The sequence below is a fragment of the Mobula birostris genome, chromosome 1 (assembly GCF_030028105.1).
Source record: "Mobula birostris isolate sMobBir1 chromosome 1, sMobBir1.hap1, whole genome shotgun sequence".
NCBI classification, from domain to species: domain Eukaryota; kingdom Metazoa; phylum Chordata; class Chondrichthyes; order Myliobatiformes; family Myliobatidae; genus Mobula; species Mobula birostris.
Window position 1 is genome coordinate 8,788,958 of NC_092370.1, and position 13,392 is coordinate 8,802,349.

Below are 13,392 nucleotides of genomic sequence, written 5' to 3' on the forward strand. Positions count from 1 at the left end.
TAGCACATATAAGATAGCCGTAAGCATAAGACTCACACAGAAAATATATATATATAGTCCCAAGTCCCTGAGTGACATGTCCTGCATGGGTGTTAACGGCAAGAATAAGCAGTTCTCAGCAGCATGCAGCCAAACGTACACACTCAAGGAACCCAGCTTGTCTTCCACTGAGTGAACACTGGAGGGCAGCCCCCCAATCCAACGTGGGCAGCCAGCCACACTGCCACCGGTGCCTCCTCTCCTGGACTGCTGTAACAGGCAAGTCCAAGACTCGAGGCCTAGACCTTGCTATAACCGAGGCCAGACAGCTGCCCAGCCGTCTGTCTCACCAATACACAAATAGACTTGCAGCATTTTACAACACCAGTGTCCAACAGGGTCTTGTGATTGCAAGAGTAACATCCAGGACAATCACATACCGTTAGACTGCACAGCAGCTCCGTTGTCTTTCTGCATCAGGCAGTAACACGTTCCACACCAAGTCCTGCTCCTCCACCAACGAGCAGCTCACTGATGGGGTAGGCCTGCCAGACTTGAAGTTCTTATGTCCAGCATTATCATGCAATCATAAAAGAGACGACAAAAGCACCTTTGGTTGGTCCCTGAGAGGCCACTGCATACGAACACACCACCATCTTACTGGAAGAATCATCTTGTGCATATCTATTAAGTCACCTCTCATCCTCCTTCACTCCAAAAAGAATAGCCCCAGCTCGTTCAACCTATCCTCATAAGATAGATGAGAGAATAGATCTAAGTGGATTTACAAACGAACCAAAGAAAGCAAACAGAACATTGCTACAGCTGCTAGGGCTTCAACCTCGGACGGACTCAAGAGCCGGCTGTGGTCGGGTGCTTCCAGGATGCTGCATCCGCAAGTTTGCAGCGCTGGAGGCTCATGGCAGGAAGAGTTTTTCTTCATTCTACCGTCTGCATGAGATGATGGGACTTTCGAGAGACTTCGTGACTTTTTTTTACCGTGCCCATTGTCTGTTCTTATCAAATTACGGTATTACTTTGCACTGTTGTAACTATATGTTATAATATGTGGTTTTTGACAGTTTTTTTAGTCTTGGTTTGTCTTGTGTTTCTGTGGTATCATTCTGGAGGAACACTATCATTTCTTAATGCATGCATTACTAAATGACAATAAAAGAGGACTGCATGTCCTCATAATCTAATCTAATCTAATCTAACCTCACATTTGATCCTATCTTCCAGAACAACCTCATAAAGTGACATTCATCAATATTAAGGTATCGAAATGAACAATAATTTTGGAAATATGCAGACCATTTCTTTTAACAAATATTATCCATACCACAGGCCCAGGATGATTTGTGAAGAATTTCAGAATTAACTATCTCTGCTTCTTCCCTTTCGAGTACAGTAGTGGGCCTCCTAGCTATTAAATAGGTTACATTTTCTCCTGTACAGACAATCTGTTTCCCCGCACCATTTACCCTCAGTTTGTGTCCTCTGTTTTTGAATTTAAGTTTCAGACAGTTAAACTGGAACCAATTTCACAAATACTGTAAAAGCCTCACAAACACTCACGAGCATCTGAATCCAAGAATTTCAAAAATTCAAATACATTACCAACAAAAATACTTAATCAAGCATAAAATCTTATTACCCTGGCATTCTCCCTTAGAATCCAACATTAATTTGTCCTTCGTTATTGGGGAAAATTACAGCTTCTGTTTGGTAAGCATCCTGGTTAGAACATACTTAGAATATAAGACCATAAGACACAGGAGCAGAATTAGATCATTTGGCCCATCGAGTCTGCTCTGCCACCAATCATGGCTGATCCCTTTCCCCTCCTCAGCCCCACACCCTGGACCGCCCCATAAGCTTTGATGTCGTGTTCAATCAAGAACCTATCAAGCTCTGCCTGAAATACACCAGCAACCTCACCTCCACAGCTGCCTGTGGTAACAAGTTCCACAAATTCACCACCCTCTGGCAAAAGAAGTTTCTCCACATCTCTGTTTTAAATGGACGCCCCTCTATCCTGAGGCTGTCCCCTCTTGTCCTAGACTCCTCCATCATGGGAAACATCCTTTCCACATCTACTCTGTCCAGGCCCTTCAACATTCCAAAGGTTTCAATGAGATTCACCCTCATGTGATAACTCTTTCATTTCCAGACTCATCCTTGTGAACTTCCAATAACAGAACATCTTTTCTTGATGAGGAACCCAAAACTGTTCACAATACTCAAAGTGAGGCCTCACCAATGCCTCATAAAGCCTCAGCATCACATCCCCACTCTTGTGTTCTAGACCTCTTGAAATGAATGCTATCATGCCATTTGCCTTCCTCACCACCGACTCAACCTGCAAGTTAGCCTTTAGGGTGTTCTGCACAGGGCCTCCTACATCCCTTTGCATCTAAGGATTTTGGATTTTCTCCCCATTTAGAAAATAGTCTGCACACTTATTTCTACTAACAAAGTGCATGACCATAGACTGGAGCATTGTATGGTTAAGTGCCTTGCTCAAGGACACACATGCTGCCTCGGCCGAGGCTCAAACCCACGACCTTCAGATCGCTAGTCCAACGCCCTAACCACTTGGCCACTCGCCACACTCTTAACTTGGTAAGCAGCATCATTTGTGGCACCTTGTCAAAGGCCTTCTGAAAGTCCAAATATACAACATCCACTGCATCCCCTTTATCTACTCCACTTGTAATCTCCTCAAAGAATTCCAACAGGTTTGTCAGGCATGATTTTCCCTTATGGAAACCACACTGACTTTGTCCTGTCTCGTCCTGTAAAACCAAGTACTCCATCACCTTGTCCCTAATAATTGACTCCAACATCTTCCCAACCACTGAGGTCAGGCTAACTGGTCTATAATTTCCTTTCTGCTACTTTCCTCCTTTCTTAGAGTGGAGTGACATTTGCAATTTTCCAGTCCTCTGGTACCATGCCAGAGTCCAATGAGTTTTGAAAGATCATTTCATATTCCATCTTTTACCTCCTAAAGATTTTTTTAGTTGCTTTCTGTAGGATTTTAAAAGCTTCCCAATCCTCTGTCTTACCACTAATTTTTGCTATGTTGTATGCCCTCTCTATATGGTGTTGAATTCTGGTCACCTTATCAGAGGAAGGATGTGGAAGCGTTAGAGGATACAGAGGAGATTTACCAGGATTCCGCCTGGATTAGTGAGCATATCTTATGAGGATAGGTTGAACGAGTTATGACTTTTCTCTTCGGAGAAAAGGAGGATGAGAAGTTATAGAGTCATAGAAAAATACAGCACAGGAAGGGGCCCTTCGGCCCATCTAGTCTGTGCTGAGACATTTAAACTGCCTACTCACATCAACCGTATTCCCTGTACCACTACCGTCCATGTACCTATCCAAACTTCACTTAAGTGTTGAAATCAAGCTCAGTGTACATGGAAACAAAAACACGAGGAAACCTGCAGATGCTGGAATTTCAAGCAACACACATAAAAGTTGCTGGTGAACGCAGCAGGCCAGGCAGCACCTCTAGGAAGAGGTACAAGTCGACGTTTCGGGCCAAGACCCTTCGTCAGGACTAACTGAAAGAAGAGCTAGTGAGAGATTTGAAAGTGGGAGGGGGAGGGGGAGATCCAAAATGATAGAGGAAGACAGGAGGGGGAGGGACCCCTCGATCGTGACCCCACTAAGGAGCACCAGGCCATCGTCTCTCACACCAGCACTGACTTTATCCACTCAGGGGATCTCCCATCCACTGAAGCCACACTCAGGTTGGAGGAATAACACCTTATATTCTGTCTGGGTAGCCTCCAAGCTGATGGCATGAACATTGGCTTCTCTAACTTCCGCTAATGCCCCACCTCCCCCTCGTACCCCCATCCGTTATTTATTTATATACACACATTCTTTTTCTCTCTCTCCTTTTTCTCCCTCTGTCCCTCTGACTATACCCCTTGCCCATCCTCTGGGTTCCCATCCTCTGGGTTCCCCTCCCCCCTTTTCTTTCTCCCTAGGCCTCCCGTCCCATAATCCTCTCTTATCCCTTTTGCCAATGACCTGTCCAGCTCTTAGCTCCATCCCTCCCCCTCCTGTCTTCTCCTATCATTTTGGATCTCCCCCTCCCTCTCCCACTTTCAAATCTCTTACTAACTCTTCCTTCAGTTAGTCCTGACGAAGGGTCTCGGCCTGAAATGTCGACTGTACCTCTTCCTAGAGATGCTGCCTGGCCTGCTGCGTTCACCAGCAACTTTGATGGGTGTTACATGGAAACAATGTGTTTTTTTGTGTGAACAACCAACACAGTCCAAACATGTGCTGGAAGGAGCCCACCAGTGTCACCAGCACTGTCCCCTCTAAGTGTGTCCCACACTCTCATGACCCTCTGAGTGACGGTGATTTTATATACGTGCACAGGAGGAGAAGAGGCAGAGATGAAGTGGTCAGCCAGATACTTCTTCCCCAGGGTGAAAATGGCTAATACAAGGAGGGCATCATTTTAAGGTGCTTGGAGGGAAGTATAGGGAGGACGTCAGAGATAAGTTCTTTACACAGAGAGTGGTGGACGTGTGGAATACCATACCAGCACCAGGGTGGTGGTAGACGCAGATACATTAGGAACATTTAAGAAACTCTTAGGAAGGTACGTAAATGATAGAAAAACGGAGGGCCATGTGGGACTAGATTGACCTTAGAATAGGTTAAAAGGCTGGCACAACAATGTGGGCTGAAAGGCCTGTTCTGTGTTATACTACATCACCTCTCTGACAACCTGCCCGCACCAACTGGATTTCTACCCAAGTACAATCACATGGATGTTGGAGACAATTTAGCCATGGAAGAAGGGTGAAAAGAAAAATGACTTTTTGAAGGGATTTGCCACGGGTTCCTCCATGATGTACACACTTTACAGAATCAGTTACTGAACTTCCTGCCTTCGTAGAAAATAAGCTAGGCTGTCAAAAGTATCGCAACTCTTCAAAAACTGAAATCGGTCCAGTTAGACAGGATTTCGGACAAGTGGTCTGCTTTGAAATATTTGGAAGGTTCATTGATTTCTGATCCCATGCTGATCAAAAAGGCGAAAAGACATCTGAGAAGTCGGACGCTACAGAACCCTGCAAGATTTCAAGAAGGCTGCTGCTGCGCTTCGAGCTTCAGCAAAGTGTACAAAGGCTCGATATTTTGGGGTCAAAAATAGCTGGTGAGTTCTGAAAAGAAGTACTGAGTTCCTTCAGGAGTCAGTAGATGGATTTAAAGCAATAGAGTCACAGACCACTACAACACAGAATAAGGCTCTTCTTCCCATCTAGTCTACGCTAAACTAATATTCTGCCTAGTCCCATCAACCTGCACCCCAACCATAGCCCTCCATACCCCTCCTATCTATAGAAACATAGAAAATAGGTGCAGGAGTAGGCCATTCGACCCTTCAAGACTGCACCGCCATTCAGTACCATCATGGCTGATCATCCAACTCAGAACCCTCTACCAGCCTTCCCTCCATACCCCCTGATCCCTTTAGCCACAAGGGCCATATCCAACTCCCTCTTAAATATAGCCAATGAACTGGCCTCAACTGTTTCCTGTGGCAGAGAATTCCACAGATTCACCACTCTCTGTGTGAAGAAGTTTTTCCTCATCTCGGTCCCAAAAGGCTTCCCCTTTATCCTCAAACTGTGACCCCTCGTTCTGGACTTCCCCAACATCGGGAATAATCTTCCTGCATCTAGCCTGTCCAATCCCTTTAGAGTTTTATACGTTTCAATCAGATCCCCCCTCAATCTTCTAAATTCCAGAGAGTACAAGCCTAGTCGATCCAGTCTTTCATCACATGAATGTCCTGCCATCCCAGGAATCAATCTGGTCAACCTTCTTTGTACTCCCTCTATGGCAAGAATGTCTTTCCTCAGATTAGGGGACCAAAGCTGCACACAATACTCCAGGGGTGGTCTCACCAAGGCCTTGTACAACTGCAGTAGTACCTCCCTGCTCCTGTACTCGAATCTTCTTGCTATGAATCCATGTACTGTAACTATCCAAATTTCTCTTAAATATTGAAACCGAGCTCGCATGCACCACTTGCACTGGAAGCTCGTTCCATACTTGAAGTTCCACCTCAGGTTCCCCTTAAACATTTCACTTTTTCACCTTTAACCCTTAACCCATGACCTCTAGTTCTAGTCTCACCCAACATCAGTGGAAAATGCCTGCTTGCGTTTACCCAATTTATACTCCTCATAATTTACGATGCCTCTTTCAAATCTCCCCTCATTCTCCTACGCTCCAGGGTGAAAAGTCCCTCTAGTATTGTTATAAATTTTCTCTGTACTCTTTCAATCTTATTGATATATTAACATGGTTTCTCTCTGAAACAAATCTTACTGCTGATGAGACTAGTGTGTGGTACCACTGTCTTCCAGAATTAAAGTTCATTCATTCGTTACGTGCTGTGTCCTATGACATGGGCAAACACAGTCTTTTGACCATGATTGTTCTTGGCAAATTCTTCTACAGAAGAGGTTTGCCATTGCCTTCTTCTGGGCAGTGTCTTTACAAGATGGGTCACCCCAGCCATTATCAACACTGGTGTCAGTGGTCACATAACCAGGAGATGTGATATGCATCAGCTGCTCGTACGACCATCCACCAACTGCTCCCATGGAGTTACATGACCCTGATTGGTGGGGGAGGGGCTCATAAGGTGCTACACCTTGCCCAAGGGTGACCTGCAGGGTAGTGGAGGGAAGGAGCACCTTACACCTCCTTTGGTAGAGACATATCTCCATCCCGCCACCCCGAATATTACACCTGCAAAAAAAAGTATTTGACTTAAAACAGGATTCCTATTACAATATGGGCAAGTGTCAATGCAGCAGGCTAAGTTAGTGGTTATTGGCAAATACAATAAGCCGAGTGCTTTGAAGGGAACGTCTATTAATGGAATATGGATCCTAATGACTGGATTGACAGCAAAATCTTGTTGCCATTTGTTCCATCATTTTAATGTCAGATTAAAGAAATATTTGAGGTCAATCACAAAGCCAGAAGGTACAACAATTGTACACAAAACACTGGGGGAACTGAGCAGGTCAGGCAGATCTATGAAAATGAACAAACAGTCAACGTTTCAGGTCAAGATACTTCATCCAGACTGGGAAGGGGGAGAAGCTGGGATAAGAAGGTGGGGGAGAGGAAGGAGGACACGCTGGTGGGTGACAGCTGAGACCAGCTGGGTGGGGCAGGGGGTGAAGTAAGAAGCTGGGAGGTGATAGGTGGAAGAAGTAAAGGGCCGGAGAAGAAACTGACAAGCAAGGTGAGTGGACCATGGAAAAAGGGAAGGTGGAGGGGCTTCAGGGGGTGAAGAGGTAAAAAGGCAAAGGGCAGAGTGTAGAACTGAAGAAGAGAGAAGGGAAGGGAAAAAAAAATCACTGGAAGGAGAAATCAATGTACATAAGGTGTTGCTCCTCCAGCCTGAGGGTGGCTTCATTCTGTCAGAAGAGGAATACATTGATCGACATGTCAGAATGGGAATGAGGATTGGACTTGAAACCAAACTAAGCCTTCAGTTCCAAATCCCCAGAGCGGCCCAAAGCCTCTGTACTCGGTTCATCATATTAGCGCGGCAAATCACCGCAAAGCTTGCAGACATGAAGCACTGGACTGACAGTACCTTGAAGAGGACAGGCTGAAGCAGCAGAAGACCATGAACATACACTCAGTGGCCACTTTATTAGGTACCACCTGAATCTCCTGTACCTACTAAAGTGGCCATTGAGTGTACGTATTTTGATAATTTATTTATTTGGAACTTTGAAGATGTACGGAGATACAGTGGAAACCTCACCTTGCACAATGTTCGCAAAGATCAATTGATTGCAACAGTGCATTGAAGTACAAAAAGTGAAGCCAGATTGATCTTCATGGCCTGCATATCGATTTCTCCTTCTGGTAATACTTTTCTTTCCCTTCACCTTCCCTCTGGCCTCTTCCCTCTTACCCTCCCCGGTGCCCTTCCTTCTTCCCTTTTTCCTATGGTCTACTCTTCTCTCCCACTAGATTCCTTTTTCTCCAGCCCTATGTCTTTCCCATCCACTTAGCTTCACCCATCACCTTCTAGATTGTCCTCCTTCCCCTCCCACACCTTTTTAGTCCAACACCCTTCCCACCATCCTTCCCGGTCCTGGTGGAGGTCTTGGCCCAAAATGTCGGCTGTTTATTCACCTCCACAGATGCTGCCTGACCCGCTGAGTTTCTCAGCATTTTCTGAGTGTTGTTTACTATATACAGTACTATGCAAAACTCTTAGACACCCTAGTTTATACACACACACACTATAATTAGGGCACCTAAGATGTTGGCACAGTATTGTCATAATGTATTGCACTGTACTACTGCTGCAAAAAAAAACCAAAGTTCATGACATATATGAGTGATGATAACCCTGATTTCGAAATGGGACTCTATAAAATTAAACCCCCCCCAAAAACTAATCCCTCCTACCCACACAATGTCCACATCCCTCCACCTTCCTTATGTCCATGCACCTATTCAAACACCTATTCGCCACTACCACCGTACCAGGAAACGCTTCTTCCAGGCATCCACCACTCTCTGAGTAAAAAACTTACACCTCACATCCCTTTTGAGCCTATTCTCTCTCACCCTCAATGCATGCCCTCTGGTATGAGACATTTCAACCCTGTGAAATAGATACTCTCTGTCCACTCTATCTACCCCTTTAATAATCTTCCAAATCTTGATCAGATCTTCCTATTTTATTGATTGCTGCATTTATGGAGAGGAATTCATTCATGAAGCAAAGAAAAACAAAGCAAAAAGTTGTTTGCAAACATGGGTGAGACAGGAAAAAGGGACTATAGCAACCCTTACCTTGCCGTCGTCTGAACAAATCCCAATATATTCTCCACTTTCATCCAGGCTGATCTGATTCACCTTCACCGAGCTCTGAAATGTAGGAAAGAAGACAGAGCGTGTCACTGATCCACACATCAGGGATACCATCGTAGTCTCATCGGACAGATCACTGATCCACACACCAGGGATACGATCGCAGTCTCATCGGACAGATCACTGATCCACACATCAGGGATATGATCATAGTCTCATCGGACTGATCACTGATTAACACATCAGCGATATGATCATAGTACCATTGAACTGATACTGATCCACACATCAGGGATACAACCGTAGTTTCATCAGACAGATCACTGATTAACACGTTTCAGGCCCTGACCCTACATCAGGACTGGAAAGGAAGAGAATAAGATGAGGGGAGCTGACAGATGACAACCACCCCCACCTTCTTATACTGGCTTTTGTCCCCCTCCTTACTAGTTAGATAAAGGGTCTCAGCCAGAATTATCGACTGTTTATTCCCCTCCACCCCCACCATAGTTATTTATATTGAAATTAGAAAATCAGTCCATAAAGTGCCAGCTTGTTATAAATGATGATGAGAACTGAAAATGAGGAGAGGAAGAACTTGACAAATTGTAGGGTGATGCTCAGAAAGAGTAAGGAAGGTAAGCAGGGAGGTACATAGGACAAGGTCACAGAAACTCCCAAATCATTTCATTTTACGTGCAGAAGAGTAACCAGGGAAACAGAAGGACCCATTAAGGACCAATGGACTATCCAGAATCAGAAACAGATTTTCTATCACTGATATATGCCCATCAGACCAGAAGACAAGACATTGAAGCAGAATTAGACCAATTGGCCCATTAAGTCTGCCCTGCCATTCCATCATGGCTGATTTATTATCCTGCTCAACCCCATTTTCCTGTCTTCTCCCGGTAACATTTGACACCCTTACTAATTGTAACGCCCTGGGAAAGGTTTCATTGCTAATGTAATGGTCTTTCTGTAGAAACATTGCTAATGTAATGGTTTTTCTGTAGCAGCAGTGTTTGGGTTATGGCTGGAGATAACAGGGGCTTTGGAATGTGTGCCATCCAATGAAGGAAGTGTTTTTTTTCTTGTTGTGTGCCTGAGACCAAGGTGATCTGTGTCTTTTGTTCGGCGGGAGATGGAGAGAGGAAGGAGAGGTTGTAGACATCGGAAAGGAGTGGACTTGGAGTGGGGCCGGGAGTTGACGAAGCCCGGGGAAATCGATGGAGGATCAGTGAAAGGGAAACATGAGCTCCAACTTGTGCACGTTAGACTGTTTCATTAAAATGGGCTCTTTTCTTTTTGTTTTATTTTACTAACCCGTTAGTGAAATTGAGCATTACAAAGCTAAATCGTTCAATTGTATATGGTGTACAGTTTGTTATTTCGTGGTACTGATTTGTAACAGTCTTTGCTGGGAGCCACAGGACATGGGTGAAGAATATTCTTGAATGAATATTTCTCAGAGGTATTTGTTAAGAAGCATGATATTGTGTAGGGAGAATACAAGAGGAGTGGGAGTCAGAATTCTATAACCTGTTAAAGGGCAGAGTAGCAGATCAGACAGCTCCAGAGCGAGCACCTCCTCTCTATCCGCCAAAAGTGGAACTTCCCAGTGGCCAAATATTTTACTTCTCATTCTTAACCCCCTTCCAACATGTTGGACCATGGACTCATCGTGTGCCAGGAAGAGGCCACTCTCAGAGAAGAGGAACAACACCTTGTATTCCATCTGGGTACCCTCCAACCTCAGAATGGAGGAACACCACCATCTGGGTAGCCTCCAACCTGTTGGCATGAATATCAATTTCTCCTTCTGGTAACAAAAAATTCTCTCCCACCCCTTTTCTTCTATTCCCCACTCTGGCCGCTTACCTCTTCTCACCTGCCTATCACCTCCCCCTGGGTCCCTTGCTCCTTCCCTTTCTCCTCTGATCCATTTTCCTCTCCCATCAAATTCCTTCCTCTCCAGCCTTTTATCCTTCCCACCCATCTGGCTTCATCTATCACCTTCCTCTTCCCCCACCTTTTTATTCTGGTATCTTCCATCCTCCTTTCCAGTCCTGAAGAAGGGTTTCAACCCAAAATGTTGACTGTTTGTTCATTTCCATAAAACACTGCCTGACTTGCTGAGTTCCTCCAGCATTTTGTGAGTTGCTTTGGATTTCCAGCACCTGCAGAATTTCTTCTGTTTAGAAGTCCTTCATGCCTGATGTGATATATCCTGGCTACTCTGGGAGACAAGGAAGGAAATTGCTGGGGGCTGAACAAAAAGTTTTCAAATGGTTCAAATAGTCTATATACTACTAAAACTCCCATGCTCTGTCCTTCTGTTTGTCTGTTTGTGACCTCCAATTAGCACAAATGGTGCATTACAACGGCAGTTTTTTTGGCTAAATCGAATTAAAATGCCCTAACTTACAGAATGCAGGCGAAGTTCAGGGTTATATATTTGTATAAAATTGCTCATTCGCCAAAATAAACAGGCTCCCTTTTAATCCAAGACCCAATCAGCCATCATGGAAATCGGGACGCGACAGCCCGGGGCATGTGCACGGCCAGTCTCAGCAGCGACACCTAACAGAGCAAAAGGGCAGGGCAGCTCTATTTCACAGGGTCACATTCTGCTAATCACCACCATCAGCATGTGCAGGATTGGGACAGTTCTAACTGCCACCCATCAATAAGAGATAATTAAATCTTATTGTAATGACGTACTTTGAGACACCCATATAACCCTTTGCTGCAGTGAAAGGACAGCAGTGACTATATCACATCCATTTAGGAGAGTGCCAACCACATCATCAAGAATAATCAGCATCCTTTGGTGTTACTGCTTCGCATCTTCTATCCAGCATTAGGGTAACAAAAAATGGTCAGCCTAATTATACCGCGTGGAAAGGGAAGGGAGACATTATGATCAAGAGATGATGCCAAACGTCGTCCAGAAGCGGCAAGGAGAGGGTGAGAACAAGAATCGGATGAGGCCAGGGCTGCACGACTCCAGGATCAAAGAGTCAGGACAAAAAAAGATGAGAAGAAGAAGAGACAGAGGAGGAGAGGCATGCACGTCTCCAGGATCAGAGAAAAACAAAAAACAGCAGAAGAGCTGAAGAGATGGGGGATGAGAGGGCTGCACGTCTCCAGAATGACAACGAGAGGCACAAGGGTGGCAGATAAACCAGAAATGATGCCATCAAAAGTGTCCTTTGTTAAACGAGAAGCTATATTTGCTTTGCTACACATCACTCTTCTTTAGTAAACTGAGGTTTTCTACTTCAGTTTCCAAAGCAAAGCGATACCAATAGCATTCAGGAAAATTTAATGTTCATTCTGGTCACATCAGACTGCACTAGCCTTCCCCCAAAGGGTGCCCCAACGGGTCACCCCGTTGCCTAATTCAATTTAATATCTGAGAATGTATACAGTGTACAACCTGAATTTTGTACTCTTCACAGACATCCACGAAACAAGAATCCCCATAGAATGAATGATAAAAACATCAGAACCCCAAAGCGCCCCTCCCCTCCCATCACATAAACAGCAGCATTGAACCTCCCTCCCACCACATTGATACCAGAAGCACCGACCCTCCCCCTCTCCGCGACCGTGCAAGCAATAACAAAAGCCCCAAAGAGACCTTGATCGAGAGTCCATCAAAAAACTACAGCCCATAACCCAGCACTTCGGTATCTCAGACAGGCAGCAGCGAGCTCAGGAAGCCGTTCCTGCAACGACTCGCTCTTCTGATGTTACAATCTTCCACACCGCTTGACCAAGCACCCCCTCCCTCACCCCCGCCAACTCGGGGACCAACAGGCTCTAACTCTCCATCAACAGCGACAGAGAGAGGGATCTGAATTTTTAAATCTTTTCTGGCGACAGGTAACGTGCAAGATGACAGGAGGACAGCAAAAGTGGTACCTTTATTGAACAGTAGCAGGGATAAGTACAGGGCTACGGTGGGGAAGTTATAAGAAAAAAATCTGACAGACAGGACTAATCTACACTTCAATTGATCAAAGACAGTGAGATTCTCTGAGGAGAAGATTCTGTCTGACCAATTTGATTGATTTTTTTTTTGAAGTGTACAACAAAATGTATTAATGAGAAAAGTACTGTAAGGTCTTTGAGAAGAGAAACTGGTTCTAAAGCTTCCAGTCCATGGGATTCAAGGCAACACAGAACACTGAACCTAAAACTATAGTCCAGGTGGCGCCAGTGGACAACAGGACCAATGGCGACGTCCTGCTGACAGCTCACGTTGCATGTGCTCCTGGATTCTGGTTTCTTTTTTTTTGCTGTTTTTCAGCGATCTGATAAGAGTGGCCGATGCGGACTGGGGCTCTTCGGTGAAGAAGGGCTCTGCGACCTGCACTGTCCAGCGATAAGGTGCTGAATGGAACTAAGCTGAATACTACTGGTTTGATGTTTGACATTCTGTGTGTTGTCCGCTCACTTTTTCCTCTTTGCGCAATTTGTTCCTTTCTTTTTCGCCCACTG

General features: G+C 45.0%; 1 protein-coding gene across 2 annotated transcripts in view; it reads right to left on the reverse strand.

The window, feature by feature from the left end:
* vps41 (VPS41 subunit of HOPS complex) overlaps positions 1–13,392 on the reverse strand; it is a 241,139-nt gene that overhangs the window by 155,199 nt on the left and 72,548 nt on the right. For both annotated transcript variants that reach the window (XM_072252115.1, XM_072252108.1), the window contains exon 5: positions 8,866–8,940. In XM_072252115.1, the coding sequence (XP_072108216.1) occupies positions 8,866–8,940 (75 nt within the window). The remainder of the gene's footprint in view (positions 1–8,865; positions 8,941–13,392) is intronic.